The 12,362-nt window shown below is 44.7% G+C and overlaps 1 protein-coding gene across 1 annotated transcript; it reads right to left on the bottom strand.

The window, feature by feature from the left end:
* Positions 1-3,830: 3,830 nt before the first annotated feature.
* On the bottom strand, positions 3,831-11,861 carry TYW3 (tRNA-yW synthesizing protein 3 homolog; the record flags this gene model as incomplete). Its single annotated transcript, XM_082003157.1, has 6 exons — positions 3,831-4,053; positions 4,930-5,063; positions 5,360-5,431; positions 6,274-6,372; positions 11,076-11,156; positions 11,688-11,861. The coding sequence occupies 6 exons, from the start codon at positions 11,859-11,861 to the stop codon at positions 3,831-3,833; spliced, it is 783 nt and encodes a 260-aa protein (XP_081859283.1).
* Positions 11,862-12,362: the final 501 nt, after the last annotated feature.

Here is a 12,362-nt window from a genome sequence, read left to right as displayed (position 1 = left end):
GTTGTTGTTAAGTGCATAGACTCGGGCAAATTCAAGTAAAGAATTAATAGGGCTGGTGACTGAAAACTGATAAGCTGTCCTATCCTGGGAGTTTTAACTCCCTTGGAAAACAGTGATTTCCGCTGCAATCTGATGCTGTTAGTTACGTTCTCGTAAACCGATTTAAGTACTTAAGTTTCAGAGGAAGAAGCTGTTTCAAGCAAGTACTTGTGCTTGTGACATCTGTGATTTGGATGTAAAGAATGATCTTGGTCAATCAGTCAAGTGACTTTCAGGCTGAAGTGCCTGCTGGATGCCATTTGTGAGCACGACTGGTCAGTGCTTCCTCTAATTCGAGGAATGACAACTTGAAGTGATTTTCTGGTATGGATGCTAAATGTTCTGGGTGAGAAAAGATGATCAGTTACTAGAGTGAATGAATACCTCTGCCTCCCCAGAAACAACTGAATGCAAAGTGAAGGAAATTGTAATTTAAACTGTTCCCATATTTTAACATAGCAAAAGCAAATATGAAAATTGGGCTGAAAATACCTTTTAATTAATGAAGTGGCTAAGCACACTTATAAATGGTAAAGATTTGCCAATTTTAGGAATCTTGTTGCTTATCAGTAATTTTTTCTTCTGCCAGGAACCCCAGAATTACCCCAGCAGCCCAAAGGCTGCTGCCTCCTCTTGTGTGTAGCCAAACTTCTCTTCACTGGGGTGCCTGTAGTCTGCAGCTGAATATTGCATCTAGAGTGTAACAGAATTAGTTACAGGAGCTGGAAATGAAACACAGCTTGACAAAATTAATCTCAAAAAGAGCATGTGAAGCTTGGGTAAGACTGGGGAAAAGCATGGTTATCCCCTGATATACAGGCAAATAAGGGCAGTGGTGTGTGGAGCCGGGCGGTGCTGGTGCTCTGCACCTTCCTGGCACGGCTGCAGGGCTGGTGAAACACCACCTCAGCATCACCCTCTGAAACCTTTAGGGGGGTACAAAAATCAGAAAAACCTTGTAAAAACTGTTCAATATTTTAAACACTGAAGTAACATGATTCCCTAATCTTTCACTGAGAATCATGCAACTGTTTATTTTTCTTGTTGTAGGGTCTTGGTTTTTTTTGTGTGAGGTCCCTAACAGTCTTCATGAATTGGTGTTAACAGGTATAAAGTAATAAGATGGCAATAGTTAGGGTAACCTTTCTATGTTAAGACTGTCAAAAAATCTTCCTGAATTTAGTATTGTTTTTAAGAGGAACGTGGGATCATATCACACATTGATTTCCAACAAACCATATTTAAAAAGGGAAAAGAAAAAAGCCGCTTCCCCAAAACTGAAGTAGTTGCATTGAATACTCTTTCCTCCAGCTCTGCCCTCGAAAGCGTACCGAAGTCCTGGTTTATACACAAAATCAGTATCTGTGATCCCTCTCCCACATTACACGCATGCATTCCTAACTTGGAAGTTAACGTTCTCCCAGTTCTGAAACAGGCCTCCTCCAGTCTCAAAAACACAGACTCTTTGGCCTGGAGGTGAAGTCTGGTACGGATTCTTTGCATCTCTGCTTTTCCAGTGCTGAATTTTATCCTCCCACGTGTGGTGCAAGATCACAGCACTGCAAAGCGCGTGGGAGCTGCCCACGTTCCTTCACAGCGTCTAGAGTCACTTGCAGTCACTTCTAACAGAGCAGCGCCAGACCTCCTCAGGACTGCTTTAAAAGCAGAAGGTGGTTCAGACTGTGCTGAACAAACTCTGAAATGCACCCCCTCGCTCTTAAAAGCAACAACTGCTGCCTGCGTAGGCAGGGGCTACCCCCCGGGCGGTGGGGACGGTGGGACCCCCCACCAGCGGGAACGGGGCCAGCCAGCTGGCGGCTCACCGGGGCCACGCCGGGGTAGCTGGTCTGCACTGAAGCAGATGCTGCTGTTGATGGAAGCTTTGGGGCTTCGGTTCAAAGAAATGCAGTGGTGCCTCAGAATGGAAAGGAAGGTCTACGAGAACTTGGGATTGCGAAGGCCTGAAGCAAGCCCCTGCCCCAGGGCCGCTGTGTGTGGCAGAGCCCCGTCCCCAGGCCCCGAGGAGCTTGTTGGCCGGCCGTGGGGACCCTCGCTGCTCCCACCTGCCGCCACGCAGGCTGGCTTTGCTGCAGTGGCCCCACCACATCCACCCCGCACGCTCTGCTCCAGCCAGGGGAGGGGTCCTTGCCGCATGCCTCCAGCAAGCAGCTCTTCAGCGTTAGAAATGATCCCCCTGGGTTCAGTCAGAATCAAACAAGGATTAGTCCGCTCACATACAGGAGGTTTGAGAACACCATGTGTGCCTGATGACTTTTGAAGGTTTCTCGTGGTATTTCAACATCTTACGTACTTGGTCGCCTCACAAGCTGATGTTCTTTATCTTCAAAATTTGTCACCAGCGTCTTGCCCCCTCCACAAAGGAGGAAAATAGGGCCTGCTCTTTCTGCTCTTTGCTCAATTTGTGCTCACAGCCAACAGCTAAGGACAGCATCAACCACCCAGCATTTCACCGGACACGACTGCAATCTCCTTGTAAGAAGGACAGAAATGTCTTGGCCTCTCACTTTCCCAAGCCCCAGCCAGGTGCTGAGGTCTTTCAAGCCACCAGAAGTAAGATAAAAGCAAGCGCACCAAACTTTTCCAAGTTGTAAGTTAGTAACACAAACAAGCAACACAAAAGGCTCAAGCTTATTTTTTTTGGCATGCCTGCTACTGGAAACACTGCCTAAGAGTTTTTTCAGAATCTATTTAAAGCCCCCGATTACTTTTCCCTTTGCCTGCCACCTAGTACATCAAATTTTTGCAGTGGAATTAAAATGTCCCCAAGACATAGGCTTATGTAATGGAAACAATGACAACTCCCTACCTCTATGAACTGGGAGTTACAAATTCATCATTTTTCTGAAAAATACACTATGAATACAGAGTGACTTTTCCAGTGGTACAATAGAGGAGTGCACAAATTATGACGCTGTTTTATATTTAACATTTATTGCACGTCAGTGGTTCCTAGCCTGCTAAGAAAGCCCATTACTATACACTTTGGTTGACTTTCTGCCCAACAGCCAGAACTGAAGCTGGGTGCTGGCCACGTAGAAAGGTACGTAAGTGAGCTAACGAACTATCAGCGTACAGAGTTGGCTAAAAGTTGCAAAGAAAAATAACACAATAGCTGCTGGCCAAGGGAAGCAGAACACATGAACACAGTGGGGCCAGAACCCCATAACGGAGTCAAGTGCAGGAAAACAGCATCAACTTTGCTGCCTGGTGCAAGAGTCAGGAAGGATCCTGGACGCATGCGGCTGAAGCTGGCGTAGAGAAGTACGTACCTTCTACTTTTCTACTCTAACCTCCACATCAGGTGCTGTTCTTGTGGCCGTGTGTTGTTTTGAAAGGGCCATCTATATTGGTGCACACTGTTTTGCAGGGGTTCTACAGGGATTAAAAACCTTCAAGGGTAACAACCCAGTTTTAGAGTTTCCCTGCGATGCAAAAATCAGAAAGCCTGAACTACTCAGCATTTGGAAATGAAATGCTTCCGTGGAGAACATGGCCACAGGCTGTAGCAAACCAGTTACTTCTGTGATAACAGACAGAGTAAAAGATCATTAATTCAACTGTGCTGTTAAAAAAAAAAACCCAAAACATTCTAAGGTTTTGTTCCCTGTGCTTCTGTGGCATTAAACCTGTTCACAATTATGTTTAACTACGTTTTTTTCTGGTAAATGTCCATGAGAATGTTACTACTTAGAACAGAGCAGTATTTATATCTCTTACAAAGAGCATTACAATTACTATTCAGATTGCCATTTCCTTTCGCGTGTCTTAGTCTAGATCATGATTTCAGCAAAAGTATCAAGATTGGTTTCTGTATCATCCTCAGACTCCAATTCTTCATTCTGGTCCTTTGGAGAGGTGTGTACACCCTGCTCTTGAATGGTCTTTCTCTTCCTTCTGCGAATGTACCCAAAGCGATTCTTCTCTGTCTCCTCGGAAGGTGAGTTGTTTGCACTGACGGCAGTTTTCAAAGCTGACTCTAAGCATCTGTAGAATCTAGAAAGAAACAATTGTGCAGTTATTATTGTTGTAGGTTTGCCCAGGATCGGAAAAACTACTCTGGGAAACTAATGCCTTTGTAATATAAACAAAACATGTTAAGAGAAGAAAATTGTTGCTAACATTGAAATGTTCTAGCCAATACCAGATGAAAAATTAGAAATATCAGCACGTGTCCTCTGTATGCCATGTCACTTCTCTTTGTAATGCCTGTATGTTAGAAACCAATTAGTGGATGTACTCATGTGCCATTAAGATGGCGCTAATCTTACAGAAACCATAAAATGCTATCAGGTTAAATGTCTGATGAATGATAGCATCAATGATCAGATAGACTGCTACTATTAGTAATTACTTTTAACTTTAACAACTACAGAGATTTTCAATGGTCATATAAAAAGAAACTGGTGTTAGTGCATGTAGGTGTCTTTCTCAGTGTCCCTTTGATCCTCACACTCTTTGGCTTTTCTGCCTATTCTGTTCCTTGGCTGGAGTCAAATGTAAAGTGCATGTAACCTTCCACCGCCTTCATAAATCATCAGTTTGGAATCTATGCAAAGCATTTAGTGGATTAAAGTGTGCACTGCAATCTGAATACTTCTGAAACGGTTACTGTGTTAGAATAACAATTGCTGATATCATTAGAAAAAGAAACTTAAACCCTACTCAGTAACAAAGACAGTCTGCAAGTTCATGTTGTTTACAGGCTTTTGCTTAAACTGTTTTATAGTCTTCAGAGCTCAAAAAATTAATTGGAATTGTATTTTAGACTTTGGGGGGGTGTCTGTTGTCTTTTTTTAAATTTTTTTTTACATAACCTCTCTCACTTTTGGATTTAGATGTCATGAATAGGATTGCTGTAATCTTACAAACCTGTCAATCCTCCTTGTGTTTTCTTCCATTTTCCCATTAGCTACATGTATCAGAAATTCAATATATTCTTCGGAGACCATCAATTTCCCCTTGTGGCTCAATGGAACTTCTAAGCAATGAGTGCTTCGGACAGCCTAAAAACACATAGAGAAGGATTTATCTAGAAGAAAGTTTTTTATTTTATGAAGGTTATTTAAATAATATGGGGAGTTGGTTGCAGGAAAAAAAACCACTTATCCACACAATTGATTAGGGTGCTGTCAACTACAGCAGAAAGATGCTTCTTTGCTACAGCATGCCCTGTGATAGCTGCCTATCACATTGCAATTCAGATCTTGGCTTGGAAAAAAAAAAAAAATTAAAAAATTGAGGTTAACAGTAACGATATAGTTTTGTTCCATTCTTTACAGGTAAGTAGAAAAGTCCTTACCATCATAATCTTTCCTCCTCTGCCAACTGTAATACCAGAGTTCCTGAACCCAGAATTGATAGCCGCTGAATGCTGCAGAACAAAGAAATACCTTAAACAGGTCTCAGGCACTTTCACAGAAAGAAATAATTATGTATGCGTTGCAATGCAACTTACAATCTCAGTTTTGCAAAAAACTTATTCAAAACCATCTCCTGAAATTAATGCAATACTAGTTACGTTAAAATGTTTTTAAGATCAAATTGACACAGCATCGCAAATTGTGGTTGGTTTTCAAAGAACCACAGTCAATCTTGATTGTCTAATCTTAATCCATTAGTGCAGATGGGACATTAACGTCTCTCTGGGCACTGTACTATTTTATCTTGAAGAGCTGGTAACTGTATAGACAGTTCTGCAACACTTTTATAGCTAAAAGTGCAAGCAGTACTATAAAAGAAGCTAATCAACTCTTTTCTACATTAATGAATGAACAAACCCATCATGCATTACTCTCTGGAGTCTTTCTGGAAAAGCAGAAGGCAAAGGTACTACTCAAATTAGTTGAGACACTGAAGCCACATGGCCTGGCCGGTAGCAAAATGACATCCAAAAAACCCATCACTTTCAGACAGCAAAAGCAACCCAGGCTCACTGGGAAAATGTTTTTACCAGGCAACCTCGTTTGAGCTTCGGCTCAAACACTGAATTGTAGTCGAGTAATTTTATTTTCTAAAAAGTACAGCAAAATCTCTGCTGAGTTTAAAGCTGTGTTTTCTTCATCAGCTTACTTTTACTACCCTAGTTACTAAACACACAGCACATCTGGGACTACTTTTAAGTGCTAAAGCTTACTCAGGAGCCAACACTTTTACTTTTACAGCAGGGACTATAACAGAACAACAATGTAACACTGTTACTTGATGTCATTTTACCAGAAGCTGTGCGTCTTGGAGCTCTTGACATAGGACATGAAGAACAAATGGTTCAAACTTGAGCACAACGTCACCAGTGGCCTTCTCTAGTGCTGTCATCTGGAAAATACACCAAAGTATTGATATTAATACTGCAAACACGTACTGTTACTACAAAAAAAAAAAAAAAGCTAGTCAGAGTGTGAAACTAGCATTAAAAGTGCAGCAAATGAGTTCGCAGCAATCAGGTTTGTTCAGCTGCTTTTGATTCTTCATTGCTCATAATACATAGAAATACCATGGATTTCCATGATTGTTTGCTAAACTGATTAGGTTTGATAGCTATTCATAGCAAGACAGACTTTACAAACTGCGCTTCCCTGTTTATTTCTTTGTAAATTCCAACAAATTGGTACAGTCAGTGCAGCATGGGAGGAGGACTGTTTTACTGCAATCAGATGAAACCTGAGCACATTTATTTATTTATCTATTTATTTATTTATTTTAAACTGTTCTTTAAAATGAAAGACATTTAGTTTCTGAAGTACATTCCTCAACTGCAGAAAACCTTCTGAGGTTCAGCAGATTAAATTCATAGCCTAACAAACTTGATCCCATTTTAATCCTAGTTTAAGTAATAATGCATAGCCTACTGTATAAGACTTATAAAGATAAAAAATTCAGAGGTTGAAATTAGAGGCATAAACCCACAAAACAAGGGAAAAAAAAAGGAGGGAAGCAACTTCATAATTATAAAATTCAAGAAATTACCTTCACACCCCTCAGCTCTGCTAGAGGAGCGAGATGCTAGTGGCAATTTTTCCTGCATTTGTGAGTGTGGAGAAAGCTGTATGACATTCTGCACGGCTTCCTATTACAATTTCTCTACTTTTCCCTGCTATCTTTTTGCAGAGCAATCTTAAGGTTGATATTACTTTTTTCCATTCAGAAAGGTTGCTTTGAGGCAGTTATATTACTTATTTCATTTTATGATTATTTAATCATAAGCACTATTCCCCCCCTTGTTTGCCTTCACTTGCTTAATTCACAGCACTAAGAAATTTGCTGTGTTAACTTGAGAAACTTCAGCTCTTTTTCCATACTTTGTTGTTTTGTCTAGCCCTTCTCATCTTTCTAGTAAAATGAAAATGTTCAATAAAATCATCAGGAAATAATCAAAGTCATATGCTTTTTTAAGACATGATGGCATAAAAGAAAACTGCTGAAGCAACACTCTCTCCTTTAAACACTGAGAAGTATTTATATGTATTTATGCAGCATCTTCTCCATAGATGTTCTTATTTTAAGTTGAAAGCAGGTCTTCCTGAATGCCTCAGTTTGTAATTTGTGTGCCAGATTTTAAAAAATGCCCAAGTAACCACAGCTCTGCTAAAGCTGACGAGAAACAGAAGTGATCAACATTGCATAATGCAGTGTTGTACAGAAATACCTAAGCTAACTTATTTAGAGCATTTGCTTGGGCCTGGAAATGAGTTGTGCTGACACAGTGCTCCACTGAGGTGAATTCACCCAAGCGCATGCTAGCACGGCCAAACAGCTTCCTGATCCGAAGCTGGGCCCTGCAGAGCTCGTGCAGCTTCTCTCGCGGCGCTGCGCAAGGCTGGCTGTGCGTACCCCCGAGGCCCCGCGCCGCGTAGCGTCAGCTCGGGCCACGCTCATTTCGGCAGGAGTACAAACGCAGGCATCGGCCGGCATTCGCAGCGCGTAACACAGGCTGGGACCCGCCGCGGGCACGCGTGCTCCCTTTTCAGGCATGCTTCCATGATCCCTTTTCAGATGCTCTCCTGTGTTTGAGAGCTCTGTTCTAGCCACCTGAACAACACAGCGTCCTGCTTCAGCGAAGTGACTGGCATCCACCGTGCTTGGAAGCCATGTTAGACAGGCTTGTCTCCGAAACAAGTATTATAACAGAGAACGCGTTATTAGCTGCGATCAGTCTGTGTGGTATCAGTGAGGGTGTTTTTGAGGGTTTCTGTTTCTCTTGAAACGGCTACTCTAAAGGTACCTTTTCTGCGAGAATACAACTAGTTAAGAAAGTCATACTGACTGAAATCATCTATGCATGTCAGCACTGCCCCAAAGCTGCCTTACAATGCTTGTTTCACCAAAAAGCTTATTAATGTAACAAAATATTTTCAGTAAAGGTTTTTTATTATCTTATTGCATCTAAATCATTAATTTCCTGCAAACTCAACAGGAAAATACTGAAAGTGATTTTCTATCAAGTCTATGAAGTCTGAGGCCCCAATTTGCTCCCGGGGAAGCTGACAGGAAAACACCCAAGGGAATAGGATCAGGCTCCCCATCTCTAGAGTCAAAGTGTAATTGCTGTCATGCAATGACAGAAAGTACCTGTCGGTGATATGCAAAAAGGTTCATACAAATGGAAACCCCTCTATTTCAAGCACCGGAGCAATCAATCGATAAAGCGATGCAAAGCAGAAAACGACCGCCTGCAGTTAATGACTGACCGCAGCAGCGCGTTTACAGTCATGCAGAACGCAGCCCTTGTTCCAGAGAGGGCGTGCGTTTGCCCTACAGCCAACGCTTTCAGCGCGGCGCTGCACGGCTGCAAGTTACTGTCTGACAGGGGCAGAGCGCAGCCCACTGCCTTTGGCAAAACCCGTGCAGGAGAAAGGGGTGAGATGACACGTCGCTCACGACATACGCTGTACTGACACTCAAGTGAGACATCTGGAAGGTCTGTCAGCAATATGCAAAACCAGCAGCTGGTGGCATACCTCACAGGTCTGTCCATAGGGACGGGCGGGCAAAACCACGTACGCGCAAGTCCTGGTGGAAATGAACACTCTGCGCGCGCCCATCTTTAAGTATGAGTACGTACATCCAAAAATCCAAAGCTGAAGGTGGTCCCGATTCACACCAATAGAGTGTCAAGGAAAAAAGTACACCATCTCAGTTCTACGCTAATTGCGTAATTCTGAGATTATCTTTGTGACCTTGCAAAGAGGAACTTCATAACAAATGATGCCTTTTCACTAAGGGTTGGGAGGATAAAGGGATAAAAATAAATTACGAAACAAATATCCTCTATTCATATTGTTGAGGTTAATATATGCAGTGAGGTCAAATGATTTGACAGACAAAAAGCACAACACACAGCATACAAGATCCTGACTTGCCTTCTCATTTCCTAAATACTGCACTAGCAAAGCTTTATCATGCATTACAGTACAGTAGTTTAAAAATTAGTCAAAAGACATTGTTCTTACACTTGCAATTCATGCATTAAAAAAAAATACAAATGCAGTCTACCTGTTAAAAGGAATAGGAAAAATCAAAATATTTCCTCATTAAGAGTCAGAAACAACCTACAAATTTTCCATTTGCTGATGGAAATTTCAGCAAGCCTTGCTTTGCTAGAACACATACTAATGAAGAGAAATATTCTGGAGATGTTTTTTGGTGCATGTGTGCGAATGTATGCATATGGTAAACTGAGCTCTGAATTGAGTGAGAGAATTTTGACCTTGTAACTGCTTGTTTTTTGGGACAAAGCAGAGAGACGTATGCAGAGAGCAGACTATTTTGAAAGCATACTGAAAAAAATGTTTTTAGCATTTAAATTTCAGGGGATTTTAACGTACTAAATTAAAAATGCAGGATAAGAAATTCACTGTTACACTAGTTTCAGGTGTCTGTCTGTAAACAAAAGGCTGTTACCACAGCAAGCTGAGCTCAAGACAGTTTGAAACTCAAGACAGTTTTTTTAACTCAAAGACAGTTTTAACACTGGCATGCTTAGCTGAACACATCTACATTTAATGGAAACAAAGGAATTCATTTTACTTGCTTCTTGAATTGCTGACCAAAACAACGAAGCAAGAATGGCCATAGCTTATGAAACAGTTAATAAGGACAACACAAACTATTTGTTAATCACAACTGACCCATTCTGAAAGAGGTATTACAACTACTGCGTTAATATGTACGTTGGGCTCTAACTGTTGGAGAACGGGACAAAGGCCACATTATCCTGCATCTGTGTCCTGCAGGAATGTTGCTGCTCGAGTAAGCATCACCTCAGATGCTGCCCGAGACAGAGCTTTTACTAGGCAAATGCCTAGTTTCATGTAACGATTGTTACTTCGGTATTAACAAGGATGATACTTTTTTCATTTCGCCCAGCGCAGTCTGGTAATGACTAGGTCATCACTGTCCAAAGACTGGCAAGTGTTCTACAGAAATCAATAGGAAGGCTTTTAAACCCAATTTAGTCTCCAGCTGATACCTTGCTGGCAATCCAACAAGGGAAAACAAAAAGCAGATAAAAAGCTGCATAAATGAAAAGTATGTTGTTATACTAACAGGAATCTTTCAGGAAAGGAAGAACACTTGCTTAGAAAAGCGTTATTTCTCAATAAGGAAAGGGCTTTGAAAAAAGAATCACTGTATCTTAGATTTTCAGAAATTGTTTTTTGAAAGACAGTCTTCTGCTACAGAAGCAATAGTAATTACTGACTTCTTGTTGAGCTACTGTGATGTGGAGATTGTGTTACTCCAGACAGTAAGAAATTATTCAAGTTTCATATTAGCTGCATTTACAACTATCTAAGGAATTTGGTATTAAACTTAAAAGCAATCTCTTCAAACCAGGCCTTAAGAATTTATTACATAGAACACCTAGAGAAAAGTTTGTTGTGAGATGAGAGTGTCAATTCATCTCGGTAACAGGAAGAAAAAGCCTAAAAATTTCTTTATATTTTACACGACACGTTTTCCATGATGTTAGGAACACTGCGTTAGATAAACACAGAAGTTGTATCGCGTTGTCCTCTTACCACATCGTCTTTGGTACACGTTTCATGTGTCACCATGAGCCACGTGCAGTTTTTCTTCTGGATCTCCCAGCTGCTTATATCCTAGTCGTGAAGAGAAACGATTAAACTAGCACGGCAGATACATGATGTTTGATGTTGTGCATTAAAAAAAAAAGTCCTTCAGAATAAAAAATGCCGCGTTTAAGGTATAAAGTCTATTTGCATAACAGCGGTTTAAAGCTGACTTATCTATGCTTCCGTGTCTCCCCAGTCGGACGGGGCCGCACGGCTCACGCCCGGCATTAGGAGGGTTTACGGCCCAGCAGCTGCCGAAGCCGAACCGGCCCGAGGGCCCCGGCCGGCGCCGCCGCCTGCCCGCCAGGCGCCGAGGCGAGCGCCGCACGGCGAGAGGCCACCGGCTTCCCTCGCCCCGCCGAAGCGGCCATTCGCAGACTCAGCGCGCGGCGCGGCCCGGCCCGGCCCGGCCCCGGGGCGCGAGGCGGGAGGGCGGCACGCCCGCAGCCCGCGCGAGGCGCCGAGGGCCGGCCGGGCCCTCCAGAGCTCTGCGGCCGCGAGGGGGGCGGCGGGCTCTCCCGGGCGCCCGCGCCCCGCGCCGCCGGCGGCGGGACTCACCGCGGCGCTGCCCTGCGCCAGGACGAGGCGGCCCGAGCAGGAGCTGGTGGTGCAGAACTGGCCTCGCCCGTTGAGGAGCTGCACGACGGAGGCGGCGCGCTCGTCCAGGGCGCCCTTCCTGCTGGCGTCCGCCCGCGCCAGCCGCTGCGCCTTCCGCTGCCGGAAGGCCGCCATGAGGCGGCGGGACCGGGACCGGGACCGGGACCGGGACCCACACCGAGACCGCAATGGCGGCCCCCGCGCCGCACCAGCCTGACGGGAGCCCGTGAGGGCCAAACCTCCCCATGCGACGGCCGAGGGGCAGGCCACGCCCCGCCCGTCCCCGCCGCCGATCGGCCCGGTCTCGCTTTCCGCCGCGGGAGCAGCAGCGCTCCGGAGGTAGGCGGTAGGCGCCAGGGCTCCCCGGCGGGGCTCCGGGACACGGCTCTGCGCGGGGCGGGGCTGGCGGCGGGCCCCGGCGCGCGGGGCTGGGCTGCGCAGGCCGCGGCGAACACGGCCGCGGCGCCCCGGGCCGGCCCTGCCAGCGTGAGCCCGGCGGCGGCGGCCGCGAGGGGCGTGGCGTGGGCGCGAGGGGCATGTCCGCGGCGGGGGCTGGCGACGGGGGGCGTATACGGGGCGGGGCCTCGCCGCGTGGAGGGGTGGGTGGTCGGGGCGGGCGGCGCCGTGCTGCGGCCC

Source organism: Phaethon aethereus, assembly GCF_964289735.1.
Source record: "Phaethon aethereus genome assembly, chromosome: 8".
Lineage (NCBI taxonomy): Eukaryota > Metazoa > Chordata > Aves > Phaethontiformes > Phaethontidae > Phaethon > Phaethon aethereus.
This window is presented reverse-complemented; position numbering and strand designations above follow the sequence as displayed.